Source organism: Lagopus leucura, unplaced genomic scaffold (assembly GCF_019238085.1).
Source record: "Lagopus leucura isolate 7727_CA_CO unplaced genomic scaffold, USGS_WTPT01 Super-Scaffold_739, whole genome shotgun sequence".
NCBI lineage: Eukaryota > Metazoa > Chordata > Aves > Galliformes > Phasianidae > Lagopus > Lagopus leucura.
The window spans coordinates 8,363,407-8,378,178 of record NW_024962255.1 but is presented as its reverse complement, the minus strand read 5'-3'; the positions used below and the strand labels follow the sequence as shown (position 1 = coordinate 8,378,178).

At 43.2% G+C, this 14,772-nt stretch overlaps 1 protein-coding gene across 1 annotated transcript in view; it reads left to right on the top strand.

The window, feature by feature from the left end:
* The first annotated feature begins 5,713 nt into the window (after positions 1-5,713).
* The window catches only part of RTKN2 (rhotekin 2), a 37,253-nt gene continuing 28,194 nt past the window's right edge, over positions 5,714-14,772 (top strand). The window contains exons 1-3 of the mRNA XM_042863363.1: positions 5,714-5,752; positions 9,740-9,939; positions 12,236-12,294. Coding sequence (XP_042719297.1) covers positions 5,714-5,752; positions 9,740-9,939; positions 12,236-12,294 — 298 coding nt within the window. The remainder of the gene's footprint in view (positions 5,753-9,739; positions 9,940-12,235; positions 12,295-14,772) is intronic.

Below are 14,772 nucleotides of genomic sequence, written 5' to 3'. Positions count from 1 at the left end.
TAACAGGCCATAAAATAGCTAAGAGGATGATAGAAATCTCTGAGAAACCAACCTCAGGTGAAGTACAGTATTCATATTTGCTATTCAACATCTGCTTTTTCATAACGGTGAATAAAAATGGGTTGTCTTGTTAGACAAATAATGCCATTATTAGCAAGAAATGTTTCCCTCTCACACTGAGGAGAGCACAGATACTGTTCTCTCTGTTCCATCCACAGATACTGTTTCATTCCCTTCCTCTCGGTTGACTTCAAAGGGAGCTGAAGTAACAGGAAAAAAAAATCATAGTGGACTTGAAGAAGACATCCTGCCCTCACTTTGGCTGTGAGGAATTAACAAGACCTCGTTTGCTTTGCAGGATGTGTCTGTCCTTAGATCTCTCTACCTCAGGAAAAACACGTTTTAGTCCCTCTTATGTGAAAATGGACAATTTTGATCTAACTGTTGAGCGATTCAACAAAAAATCCTCACCTGTATAAAAGGCTGTGTCTGATCGTAGGCTTGTCCCTCAGAAGAGCCTTACAACCTTGAACTGAGTCCCAGAATCTGCAGTGTTTGATGTGACAAATACTTCCTATTTTGTCTCTTTTCAGGTCTTGTGGAGGTAAGTTATTTCACACTGCTGTGACAGTCTACAAGGGAGAGGGAAACACCCTCTCCAGACTGCTCAAAGAAAACTCAGAAAAACAGAGTGAGCACACAGCCTCTCCCTTCTCTGCTTGGCCTCGTAACTCCAGTACAGCTGAGGAGAGCACTACCTTGTCTCCAGCTGTTAGTGGCAGGAGAAAATACTCGGGTTTAGGAGGAAGTTTGGTGGAGACAAGGAACTGGGAACGCTTGGAATGGAAAACTGGTGCTTCTAAACATTTAAATCCCCTTGTTTTTCCCGTAGGTTTATTTCTTTCATATAAGCATCCGAGCAGATGATTGCTCAATGATTTCTTGTGCTCCATCTCATTGAGAAATAGGACATAACTGCAAATGATGTTTTCCTTGAGGACCAGAGGTTTAAAACTTGCGATAGAAATTTCCATGGACAGACAGTTGTTATGTGCCTTTTAAAATTTATGTTGGTAGTAATGTTTTTTTCTTTGGTTTTAACTGAGTTGTTTTCATGCTCTGAAATAACATTTGCCTTAATCCTTCCTGTCTTGGCCTGATCAGATTGATGAAAGTAACCAGTACCCAATGGAGAGTTAGAAAAGAGCAGAAGAAAAGAGAGTTTTGTAGCAGGAAGTGTTACAAAGCAATAGACACTTGCAGCCCTGTGTTTAACTGGGCAACTGTTGAGGTGAACCAATGGTATACTGGTGAGAAACGCTGCTTAGGACAAAGCAAACACTTGTAGTAAACTTAGGTTCCTATCCATGCCCCTTTAAATATCCTCCCCGAGACAGGATCAAAACAGCCTAGAAATGTATGAAATGCAAAGAAATAGTGCTGATTTGCTGTGGTTTTGCCGGGCCTTCCAATTGGGCTATTTTGACTCAGTTATTTGGGATGGCAGCTGTTGGCTCAAAACGTGCCTAGCTAAGGGATAGTCCCTAGTTAGTACTGTAGCAGTACTGCAGCACTGAGGGAACTCCAACGCCTGTGGCTGCCCACCTGGTACCTGATGATGCTCAGCCTCAACATCACATAGCTCTGCCATTCCTCACTCCTTAGATGTCTATATTCTGGTACTTGGAAAAAATCAGGCCAAATGACAAACTCACTTCAGAGACTATTTGCTTTGTGTTGTGGACTTCAGAGATCCTCTACATTGTGTTTAAATTAAAAAAAAAAAAAAGGAAGACCATCTGCAAATACTCAGCTTGTATGCACCTTCAGACAACAGCCCTGCAATTGAGTTAGATGGAGAATCTCCTTTTTACTGCGCGATTATTGTCAGAAGCGGCTTACAACTGTTCTCCCAGAAATAGATGGTGGTTCTGTGGGTAACAAAGGGTAAGTGCTTTCTGTCACGATTTTCTCATATAGGAGTTTATCTTTAGATTTGCAATATTCTCAGAGCACTTTGAAACTTATTCTGTTTCAAATTTGACATGACAAACTGTTTAAATGATCCAGTGGCTTTTCACTTGCACATGCAAGATGGAAAAATCATAACAAACTTGATGCTAAAAGTGGAACATGAAATGCTGTGTGAGATTCTCCTGTAGCACAAAGTGGTGACTTCACCAGCAGGCTGCCCAGCCAATGTTTGGATGCAACTGTCACGGAGAGGGCATTTTACACACCAGATGTCACATGCAGTAAATACATCAGAAATCAAAGCAGGACTGTATGCCCAACAGAAACCCGGGTATGATATGGAAGTGACAGCACAGAATCTCTTAGAAAGTCTTTTAATACTGAATATCCTTCTAATATTGAGCAGTGAACAGGACCTCTCTGAGTTTACTATGACCACAGTTTGTGTGTGCATGTAAAAGTCCCCATACTAGCAATGGATCCAAGTAGCCAGTTTCAGCCAACATTGAGTTTGAAAGGAATTAAAGTTAATTTACATCCTTCAAATTCTGTGAAGATAGGAAATCATATTGAAAAGGAGACATAAATTAGTAAAAGTAAGGAAAGGCTGCTAATCTTATGCTTTGTTAGACACTGTGCCCACGAATTCAGCGACTTCTCAGCTGGAGGAAGGCTTCTAGTTGAAGCTGCCAACCACCTGTGAGGATCATTGTCCAACAGGACGCTTCTGAGGAACGTGACTTTGCCACCTGCATGAGGACTACAGCTGAATCAACTTCAAAACCAGTGCCCTGGGTCTCTCAGGCAGAAACAGAGGAATACCTGGGACTGGTCTACCTCAGCTGTGTTTATAACTTGTTTGTGCATGAGCATCTTGAAAACATGGAGGATCACGAAACTGGAGTTTGAAGTCACATGGTGTCATTTAACTTTTAATGTTCTCAGGTTTGAACTCAGAAATTGTTTCCCAAATTCACATGGCAGTGGAGTTTTTGTAACTTGTGATTTCTGTTACAAAACATACTTGGAGTGCATTTATCCCACATATGGTGTCTTTAAGAGGCTGAAGTATTTTAGTAGGGAGGCACTTCAAGATGGGACTGATGTAAGGAATACTGGGCAGAGATGGTTTCTGGACTCTTATCTGGAAAAAAAGAAAACCAATTCCTTTTTTTTTTTCAAAACAAGGATTTGAAAAAAAAGTTTTTACTGTTTCTTTTGGAAATCCAGTGGGAATATGAAGTTTTCACCAAAATAGCTCACTGTGGCACCTTGTTTGTGGCATCTCTGTTTTGTTAATGGTGCCATAAATATTAGAATAAAGCTTCACACAGAGAGGTAACCCCAGTGCCATTTGGAACACTGGAGGAGCAGAATGAGGGCTGCAAAACATTTAAAAATGAAATTAGAACAGAAGATAAAGAAGCTCTCAAGGTAAGCCTAATCTGTGTAAACCTGAAATAAGCGCTTATGCTAGCTACTTTGGCCTCTGTGTCTAATTGTCAGAGAAAGGTATGGATGATGTATCCTAAATAATTTAGGCACTTGCATATTTTAGGATGCTATGTTCATTGGCTGAGTCTATGACTGCCCTAGAGAAGATGCCTACTTTCAGACTGCTCAGGTGAAATGCAGCCTTCAGGCTTTGCTTCTGTGAAACCTTAGCAGGATTAGGTGGTAGCTTATTGCTGTTGGCTGGACGATGTGAAAATTATCACATTAACGAGTAAAAACTGAAGCAGAAATGCAAGACAATAAGGTAGTAACCTTGTTTAAGTTGTTTTGTAGAACTGAATGTTGGCTTTCTGTCCAGATAAATCATTGGGAAGACTCTAAGTGACCTCAGCTGGCTGAAATGAGGGAACTAGTTAACAGAAGTAACAGCTGTGCCTTTTAGGTTAGCCCTGTCTCCAGTAAATGTGCAGATAAACACCCTAAATTCCAGAGTTTCTGCCATGTTAACCAGTGGTTTGCTTTTCAATTTAAAAAGAACTCAGTAGAAACCAGTTATTAAAAGCCTTGCAAATTCTTTTTGAGGCATCCAGTACAAATCTTCCTATATTTCCATCTAGGTGAAACCTAAATAGGAATTGAATAATTTCTACTGGCATGCTCTGATGATATTCAAGGAGTAGGTGTAGCAAGCTGTGGGAACCAAGAAATTAAGAAAAATATTGCAGCGCTGTCGAGAGTAGGTGTAGACATTTTGTACCTGCTAAACCAAAATGATGGGCCTCACATTTAAAATAATATGCTGATGTAACGCTCAAGAGAAGGGGTGATTTAGGCAGACAATGATCTTCCCTCTGCTATCCAGTTTCCCTGATGTTAGAAGGAAGCTAAATGCTTTGCAATGCAAATAATGTGGCAAATAAAGGATGTGTGAAGGCGGGATTCAGCTGAAAAAAATCCTTCTCTTGAGCAACCCCAGGAGGCAGGCTGCGTTTTGCTCACCCCGCCCGCTCCGGACTGCTCTGCTCGGGGCACAGCCCCAGTAGGGGCGTCGTGCCCTCCGGTGTTGGAGCCCTTCAGTGTGGTCTGGAGAGGAGAATACAGCGTCAGGGCTTCCACTGCTATCTGCTGGAGTCCCTTTGAAACTGAGGGAGCAGAATAGCGGCCAGCTGGCTCCCGAGTCTCCAGGTAATGGAGATGGCGCAAAGCCATCTTTGCTTGAGGTCGGTGTGAGAGCAGCAGGGCACCCTTGGCTGTGGGTTCTGTGTGCAGGGAGGGCGTCCTGCCGAACGCAGCCCCTGCAGAAAGTCAGCTTAAAGCCTCAGCCTCACTTTTTCTGGAGAGGAGGGGCTGGGAGATGGGTGAAATATTTCATTCATTCATGGGAAATGGCCTCAAGTTGCATCAAGGTAAATTTAGGTTGGATATCGGGAAAATCTTATTTACAGAAAGGGTTGTTAAGCAGTGGAATAGTCCCCCCAGGGAGGTGGTTGGGTCACCATCCCTGCATGTGTTTAAAAACCATTTGGTTGTGGTGCTCAGGGAGATGATTTAGCAGAGGGTTGTTAGAGTTAGGGTAGTATGGTTGGGTTGTGGTTGGACTCGATGATCTTTAACATCTTTTCCAACCTGAGCGATCCTATGATTCTATTATTTTTTTAATCGAGCATCTGGCAGATCAAATGAATCACAAGGCTTGATCTTATAAGGAGAAAAACCAATGCCTCTAGTAAGTGAATGCAAAGCAGAACCAAAGTGCAGGAGCAGATAGGCACCCAGCTTGGGGACTGTTGGCGTTAATTAGGGCCGAGTGCCACTAGTGTAACTCCCACTGCTTTCTGAAGGGTTCCAACGCAGCTCAGCGTCAGTAGAAATGTGCAAGGGCTGCAGGCACGGGCTCCTTGCACTGTTAGCAGTCACATTCTGGGACTTACTAAGGCGAGGATTTGCTGAACAGACCGTACTGCAAAATCAGTTTAATTAGCATCTACACTTCTTGGAAAGCTGCCACAGATTGCAGGGAGCTGTCGGTACAAAAAAAACCAAAACCGTCTTCAGGTGATGGCCTGAAATGGGCTGGGCACAGCGTGTCCTTCTCAGTGCTTTCATAGCAGCCGCGCAAGCCGTTTTGCCGAGCAGCTCCGTGAGCAGCCGCGCTGCCAGAGCGCGCGGCGCGGGCAGGCCGTTCCGCCACAGCCGTTGCTCGGGACGCGCGGGGCGGGGCGGTGGGGCGGCCGTTGCGGAGGGCGGGAGTTTTGAACGGCGGCGCTGCCGAGGAGGATGCAGGATGCAGCGGCACGGGTCGGGAGCTGCGGGCGCGGAGCGGGTGAGGCGCGGGCACCACGCCGGGCCGCCGAGGAGGGGCGGGATGGAGCGGGGCGGTCGGGAGCTGCGGGGCCTCGCGCGTGTTCCTGTCCGCGTGCTGCCGCGGCAGCCCGGCTGCCGTACCCGCGGGGAGACGGCTGTGCGTTTGGGGGACTTGTGCGATGGGTTTCTGCTTCGCGATGTCTGGTGCGTTAGCTTAGGCTCAAGGAACGAGTCGTGGCTTCTTAGGGACAGATGCGGGCCTTGCTCAGCCTTTCTGGGCTGCGCAAAGTTGGACTGGGAATAAAACGTTGCTGTAAACTATTTTGCTTCTCCTCCTATAACGAGAGCGGAGACGGTACGGTGCTCTCCAGGGGTTGGTGCTGCGATCGCTGCTCCTTAACACCTTCATCACCAGCAACTCTGGGATCCAGTGCGTTCCCAGCAGCTTTGTGGATGACACCAAGCCGTGTGGTGTGATCTGCTCAACCCCTGGGGGATGAGCGCCACTCAGAGACCTGGACAAGCCTGAGCAGGGGGCCCAGGTGAACCTGATGAGCTGCAACAAATCCCAGTGCAAGGTCTCGCACCTGGGTAGCGGCAAGCCCCACTGTCAGTACAAACTGGGGCAAGAAAGGATAGAGCACTGCCCTGCCAATGGGGGTACTGGTGGATGGCAAGCTGGACAGGAGCCAGCAACATGGCCTTGCAGCCCAGAAAGCCTACCATATCCTGGGCTGTATCAAAAGAAGCGTGGCTAGCAGGGTGAGGGAGGTGATCCTGCCCCTTTGCTTTGTCTGGTGAAACCTACCTGCAGTACTGTGTCCACAGGTGGAGTCACAGAATCACAGAATGGCCAGGGTTGGAAGGGACCTCAAGGATCATGAACCTCCAACCCCCCTGCCACATGCAGGGCCACCAACCTCCCCATTTAATACTAGACCAGGCTGCCCAGGGCCCCATCCAGCCTGGCCTTGAACACCTCCAGGGATGGGGCATCCACAAGCTCTCTGGGCAGCTGTTCCAGCACCTCACCGCTCTCTCTGTAAAGAACTTCCCCCTGACATCCAACCTAAATCTTCCATCCTTCAACTTAAAACCATTTCCCCTTGTCCTGCAGTTATCTGCCCTTTCAAAGAGTTGATTCCCCTCCCCTCTGTAGGCTTCCTTTAGGTATTGAAAGGCTGCAATGAGGTCACCCTGCAGCCTTCTTTTCTCCAGGCTGAACAAACCCAGCTCCCTTAGCCTGTTTTTGTAGGGGACGTGCTCCAGTTCCCTGATCATCTTTGTGGCTCTCCTCTGGACCCTCTCCTACAGCTCCCTGTCTTTCTTGTACTGGGTGCTCCGGAACTGGACACAGTACTCCAGATGGAGTCCTCAGTACTGGAGAGACATGAACATGTTGGAGCGCATCCGAAGGAGAGCCACAAAAGTCATACAAGGGATGAAACACCTCCCCTAGGAGGACAGGCTGAGAGAGCTGGGGCTGTACAGCCTGCAGAAGAGAAGGCTCTAGGGAGACTTTCAGTATCTAACGTGGGGCCATAAGAAAGAAGAGGACAGACCCTTTAGCAGGGGTGTTGTGATAGGACAAGGGGGAATGGTTTCAAACCAAAGGAGGGGAGATTTAGATTGGATTTAAGGAAGAAATTTTTTATTATAAGGGAGGAGGTGCATGCACATGTTGCCCAGAGAGGTGGTGGATGCCCCATCCCTTGTGATATTCAAGATCAAGCTGGACCAGGCTCTGAGCAATCTGATGGAGCTGTAGGTGTCCCTGTTCATTGCAGGGGAGTTGGGACAAGGTGACCTTTAAGGGTTCCTTCCAGCTCATGATTCTATGAAAATGATCTGCTGGTGCCTTTCTAGGTCTTCCTCTGTCAGCTGTAGAGAATTCCAGTAGAGCTTCCACCAATATGATGATGATAGCTTTGGAAGGCATTCACCACCAAATAGCCCACTGGTGCTGGAGGGCCTAGGCTGAAGTAACCTATGCACGTCTCAAGTGTTATGCCTTGTGATGGTGCCTTGGTCTTCATTGTGTTCTCAGCGTGCCTCTTAGTTGTCTTAAGCACAATCAAATTCAGTGGAACATATATTTGTCCTGCTTTTGCTGAATTACACAAGTCTGAGATATTCAGCATCTCGGGGGAAAAACAAAAACAAACACTTCCTTTGTTACTTGAGGAAAACGGGAAACTGTGCTTATGTATGTAGGCTTAGTGACTTGCTGTGTTGAGGTATAGGAGAAGGAGATTTTGTATGGCACTTGGTCCCATTTCAACAAAAATGAAGCTGCTGTCTCTAGCAGAAGGGTTGGTAAATAGAACAAGAGGCCTAGACTGCAGAAGGGTTCTGAAGTGGCTAGAAATATATAGTGTTTCAGCTTGGGCTGTGCTGTGCTGAACGTGGCTTATGGACCAGAGCTGCTTTTCCTTTAGGGTTGGCAAATGGGGGTGGTTTGCAAAGAGAAATGTTCTGTGAGCAGATGGAAGAACAGCTGAAACATTAAGTCTCTTCAGATGATGGCATCAGGCCTTCAGAAGCAATAAAAGCCATTCCTGCAAAGACAGGAGGGAATGGCTGGTGGCTGCAGTGAGCTTCCACCTGCTGCTTGTGACTGCTATAAAGAGTTGCTTTCTCATGTCAAAGGCAGCTAATGACAGCAAGTCCCAATCAAGTAGAAAATCTGCCTCACCCCTTTCATGGGTTGTAGATTTCTCTGGTACTTGAGTTGTTGGGAAATTAATTCCCTTCTATTTCTGTTCTAGTTAGAGCCAGTTGCCAGTACTTTTATACCAGCTGGAATACTGAACTTGCAAATTCAAATTATTGTACCAATTTCAGGCAATTGCTTATAGATCTATCCCAGAGCACTTGTTTTGACATCAAATGTATAAGCGCTATGTGGGTGAAAATAGATGATGTTTTCAATTCTGAAACAATTCCCCAGTGTCAAAAAAACCCCTCATCACTGGTCTGCAATGTGTTTGCAAGCCAAGTAGTACTGGGTTATCACAGTACTACTGTGATAACGTATCTTTTTTTATGTGCCAGAAATATTGTGCTTGGTCAGGGCACATCATGAGGAAAGTTATCGCATGGCATCTAGCACACCTTTGGAGGCAGCAAGCAATCAATGGTCATTCACCTTCTGGGTCAGTATGGATAGAGCTGTTTGAAATGGCAAGTGAAGAATAATGCAAATTTATAAGCGTTTCTTGAACCAGGAAGAAGATGAATTCCCAGATGTTGTTATAATACATTAAAAATACTCCTTCAGAAATAGTGATGCAGTGACTGATGGACAAATTGTACTTTGGAATGAATAATCATCGGGTGCGTGACTGTGCCATCAGGCAAGACATAGTTGTAACTTCAGCATGACACAAGCACCATCTGATCTCCAGTTCACAACCTGAGGCAATCAAACATTGGGATATTCTCCTTTTCTTCACATCTGGTTGTTACCCAAATCGTATGTCAACCAGAAGTGAAAAATCATGTTTTTCAACCCTTTTCGAGGTAGCCAAAGAAGTAATAAGACAAAATTTCAGATTTGGAATATTTCAGATATTTTGAAATAAATTATTGACATGATATTCCTGAGTGTTAAGATTATTTTACTTGAAATCATTGAAAAAAAATGTTATTCTGTAAGCTTTGTTGAGTTAGGCCTCACAGTGACCATATGGGAGGACCATCTACTGTCACCCTGTAAATGACTCATGGGACCACATAGTTTTTTAGTAAATTTCAGATGCTGTGGTGAACTGCTGTTAGCACGTGGTTTGAAATCTGCTTGCATAATGTATATATCAAATCAGTTTGATAATATTCTCTTTTGTGTGTAGAGAGAGAATTATTTTGTGTTTAGTAGTAACTGTAATGGCTGCATATAATTTAACTAGGACTCTGGATCCCAACTGTATCATAAATAGGACTCCTTAAAAAGTCAGGGTACTGTCAGTTGGCTTTATGTGTTGTCTTTGTTGTTTTGCATATCTAGCAACACAACATCCAAGAAAAGATGAACTTTGAAATCCGCATACGGGAAGGCATCCGTAAACTGCTTACAGTGAGCACACAGAAAGACCAGCTTTTGCAAGCAGTTAAAAACCTGATGGTCTGCAATGCACGGATACATGCATACAGGACAGAGCTGCAGAACCAAATGGAAGGGCCTGTCTCATGCAGAACTGGAAAGTGGTGAGTAAAAACTAATTCAGACTGACCATTACAAAATGGGCTTTTGTGTATGTGAATTGTTTTCCACCATACACATGCGTGTTGTTGCTGTAAGTCAGTGCTTTATAAGACCATTCCAATATCTTCCTTTTATTTTAGGAAATTAAATGCGAGTCATCTTTTTTCTGGACAGATTTTATCATTGACATTAAGCAAATTCAGCTTATGAATATCAGCTAATGTCATAGACATATTTTCTTGATTACCTTTAGCATATAAAAAGGTATCTAACCTGTTCTTAAGGAACAAGACAAAATTATCCCAATCAAAATACATGCATCTGTTTTTTGTTCTTTCTATTCATAAGGTCTCTTTAATGACAGAATTATCATGGCTAATTGGTACCCTCTGCTGGCCACTTTGTTAACTACATCAAAAGAGTAAAAGTACAACTTCATGAATAGTAAGAAAAGTCTGTTTAATTACCCATATTCTCATATTTCTTGAATGAACTAACGTATACACTGTTTATTTGGATAAGCGTTTTATTTTTTTCCCCAATGGAATAGATTTTGGGGGCCATGTTATGAATCGTGGAGCAGAGACACTACTGCATTCAGGTTATTGCTTTAATGAAATAACTGTACTGCAGTTCAGTGTAGAAACTCCTCAAGTACATGCTTAGCTCCAGTGAATTGTATCTGTAGGAAAAACCTGCTAGTTTCTTGCTTTCAGAAATGTTTTATTACAGAAGAAATTTATTAAAGGAGAGAATTGCATTTTCTGACTGTCAACTGTGGTCATGAAAGCTGATTTTGAAAGCTAGCATTGTGATTTGTATATTACAGTTGTGTTGCTTCTTCTTATGAAGTGATGATCTTTATAGTGATTTGTCTTATATTTTTAATGATGGATTGACATGGAATATATATGTGTGCTGATTTACACGACTCTTGGTCTTTAATGTCTGTGACCACAGGATGGCACATGTCTATAACACGGCACAGAAACTTAGAATCATTTAGTTTGGAAAAGACTTCTAAGATCATCCATCCTGTCCAACCACCCACCTACCACCAATATTGCCCACTAAACCATGTCCCTTAGTAGCAAGTCTACACGGTTCTCGAACACCTCTGGGGGCAGTGACTCCACCAGCCCTAAGGCAGCCTGTTCCAGAGCCTGACCACTCTTTCAGAGAAGTTTTTCCTATTTTCTATCCTGAACCTCCCCTGGCACAGAGTGAGGCCGTTCCCTCTTGTTCTGTCACTACTTGGGAGAAGAGGCCGACCTCCACTTTGCAACAACCTCCTTTCAGGTAGTTGTGGAGGGCAATAAGGTCTCCCCTGAGCCTCCTCCAGTCTAAACAAGCCTGGTGGAGTTTTCTTAAAGTTGGCTGTGTTGTTTAATTCGCTCAGCTTGGAGCTGTGTCTTTACGGGGTCCTTTCAGTAGTCAGCAAAGATCGTTAGGACAGATACATGTCGTAGGGTTGTTTGTCTATCATTTAGACCTTATCTTTGATTGTGCACTTGATAGTACACTCACAATTCTTTCTTTTGGTACTTATAGAGTACTGGAATTTTATTAAAACTTAATCCAGAGAAGATGATGATGTCTGAGAGAGAAAATTCTGGAAGTGTTTTGGGCTTTCAAATAAACATTGTCCTTCTTTCTTACGTCTGCGATCTGTTATTTCTGACGAAGTCATGATACAGGTGGTGATTAGAACCTGATTCGGTTAGGCACTTTGAGCAGTGGCAGGCAGAAGGATTTCCGTTAGTCATTGTCAATAGATTATTTTGATTCAATTTAAGGTTCAGGCTGAGATTTGCACTCTAGCCATTCCAGCCTGCATGTAAAACCACAATTCTAACAACACGTTTTGTAATTGGTCTCTGTTAATAGAGGAGGATGCATTTCTCTGCAACCAACAGTAGGACCAATAAATGAAGCTGCTTGTTCGTTCGTGTGTACAGAAGGAGAATAGTTAATAATGTATTTGATTCTGTTGGAGCTGGAAAAGACATCAAAGATGAATCGACTTCTAATGTGCGGGTTAAATAAGCTTTGGAATAAAATCTTGTAGGGCATTAAGAAAATTGATGGTGTACCTTCCTTCCGTATTATCTTCGAGAATCTAATAACTCGTATCCTAAAGCAGAGAGACCGAATTTAACTTTAAAGAAAATTCTTTGAAATGAGCTATTATATGGTACCCCTGATGTTTTTTAATGTTTAAAAGACTGAGTTACAGTGACCTAAATGCACAGATCTCTGACTTTTAAAAATCTTTTTTCTTTTTTCCTATTTTGTTAGGTTGTCAGACGCTGGGACAAAGGACCGGATGGCATGTCGAGCAAAAGTTGCTCTCTCAGGTAAATGGCTGGGTTGTCGCTTCACTGTAGCAGCCAACTGGCAGGGTAGTATCTTGTAGTAAAAAATTACACAAACATGATGATATTTTTTTAAAGTTATATTGTGATTCTGAGGGCATAAATCCTCTTGAGCTTGAAGGTGTCTTATGCTTTGAAGTCACAGACTTGCTTATAAAGATCCTACCTCACATTCCTAGTTTTCTGTAAGGGACTTTCACAGTGGGAAGTGCTTTTTATTTTCAATCATTAAACACTGGACGCACTTCAAAGTTAAGCGTAAATGAACTGAATGTGCTGAACTGCCCTCCCCAGCCCCAAATTTGTAACGACCTAATGAACTGAGGACAAAATTGTAGCAACTATGCAAATCTTCTTTAGTTAGTGTGGGTAACTTCTACAGTAAATGTGCAGCAGTATGGCTTCAATGCAAATAAAGAACATTTATTAGTAATTTCTGGCAGGATGGTACACAGTTTCCTAGCCTGTTAACAGACTTCTGAGCTATGAGTTTATAAATGAGTAACAGCACAGATAAACTTTTGTTTATCTGTGCTGTTACTCATTACGTTTGCTCTGGTAGCTTGGCTAACAGATCTGTGCTCCATGACCTGCTGCATTGAAGATAAAACAGTGTAGAAGGGCTCCCTACTTCGAAGTGTTTAAGTTAATTCTGCATGTTTTGACATATCTTTAAGAAAGGTAACCTCTAGTGGAAGAAGAGTGATGATCACATGGTACAGTAATGTTTTCTGCCAGCACAGCTGTTGCAGAGTGTAGATCTATCTGTCTTCCTTATGGTAGTAGGATGAAAGCATCTGTCTGCCTTTCTGTGCTGTGGTTGTACCTGTCACTGGATTTATAGTTATCTGCTGTGAAGGCTTCTAAGATAATACACTTCTGTTATCTTCAGAACATCAGAATTACAAAATTGTTTGGAAGTGAAATATTTAGCTAGTTTTGATGGTACAAGAGGATACTTGCTGTTATGTGTGATCTTTTAATTATTTTGTTGTGTTACTAATATGGTGGTCCTCAAATTGAAGATTGTGATCCTGAGGAACACAGCATGGATCGTGGTGAAGAGTATCAGCTACCTCTTTCTGAGCTTGAGTCTGTGAGCACTGGGATGCTGCCAGGCCTCATCCCTCTTTTCGTGTCAGGGACCCTGGTCAGGTACAGCTTACATCAGAGAAGCCTGTGTGATCCTGCTTAGAGATTTACGTCTTTTAAAGATCGTCTGTGAACTTCTTCTTTTCCACTCCGTGTCTGGAAAGCAGAGAACTAGGGTACGTGAGAAGGAACTGTGCGTTTGGAAAGGGCCTCTGGGCACGATTTCCAGTTGGGAGATCCTGGCACGGCACACACACTTCCCTGCTTCCTCCTTGCGTTGTCTTATGACTGTTCATCTTGTGCCTGGTGAGCACGCCGGAGCGGGTCCTGTCTGCTTCAACAGCTGTAATGTTCCATCATTCATCATTCCCTGTCTTTCCCATTATTTGTGTAGGGAATTGAACGTACTTCTTCTCTTTTGTGTAGTGGTCCGCCATGGATTTGCAATTGGAGCTGCCCAGCACATTCAGAAGGCACACATACATGTTTGTGTGCCTGCCTTGCTGAGAGGGCAGTTGTGAGCACAAACAGCTTGAATTGCAAGGTGTAAAGACTGAATTGGCTGGGAGAAGTTGGAGATGAGGCGGTGGTGGTAATTATGTGTCTAGGCACGAAATTTGAGAATTGATGATAGGAAATAGATTTTTTTTTTTTTTTTTTTTTTTTTTAGGGGAAAGTAATCCATCCATGTACATTATCGTCACGTGGTTAGTGTAGGTTAGAAGCTTAGGCTGTTACCAAAACAAAGAGTGATCGTGTGGCCAACACCAAAAGGTCAGGAGCAGCTTTGCAAGAGCACTGAAGAGTGTACTCTACAGGAAGCAACTACCAGTACATCAGATACTAAGTGGGATACATTCCCTAAGACTAACATTTTCATACTTACCCCATGTCTGTGAACAAATGATGACGTTTGTGTCTTACCAATCATTTACTTTGTCAAAAGACAACCCATTCAATGTTGATCAAAAAGCATAATCATAATTTAAAGTTATTCCATGGAGTTCTAATGAATGTCAAAAGGAATCATTCTCTTTAAGAGTAATTAACTGTAGTGCTTGAATGTATCCAATTTTAATCCATGGGGCTTTACAGCTAATTGTAACTGAAGTTAAGAAGTGTGAAAATCGATCGCTGTTTTTGATAAATTGCAGCTTTTTCAATCCAAGAATGAATTGAAAACTGATTTATAAGTATCATCTGAAACTTGTAGATGCCATTGTCTACCTAGGTGCTGGTGGTTCTTTCACTGAGGTGTAGATTTTTCAGTTAGTATGACATTGAGTGCAGCATGAAAAAGTAATGTTTACTCTATTGCTCTAACTGTTCACAAGAACTATCAAGTGCCTTAAAATTGTCGTTTGAGGT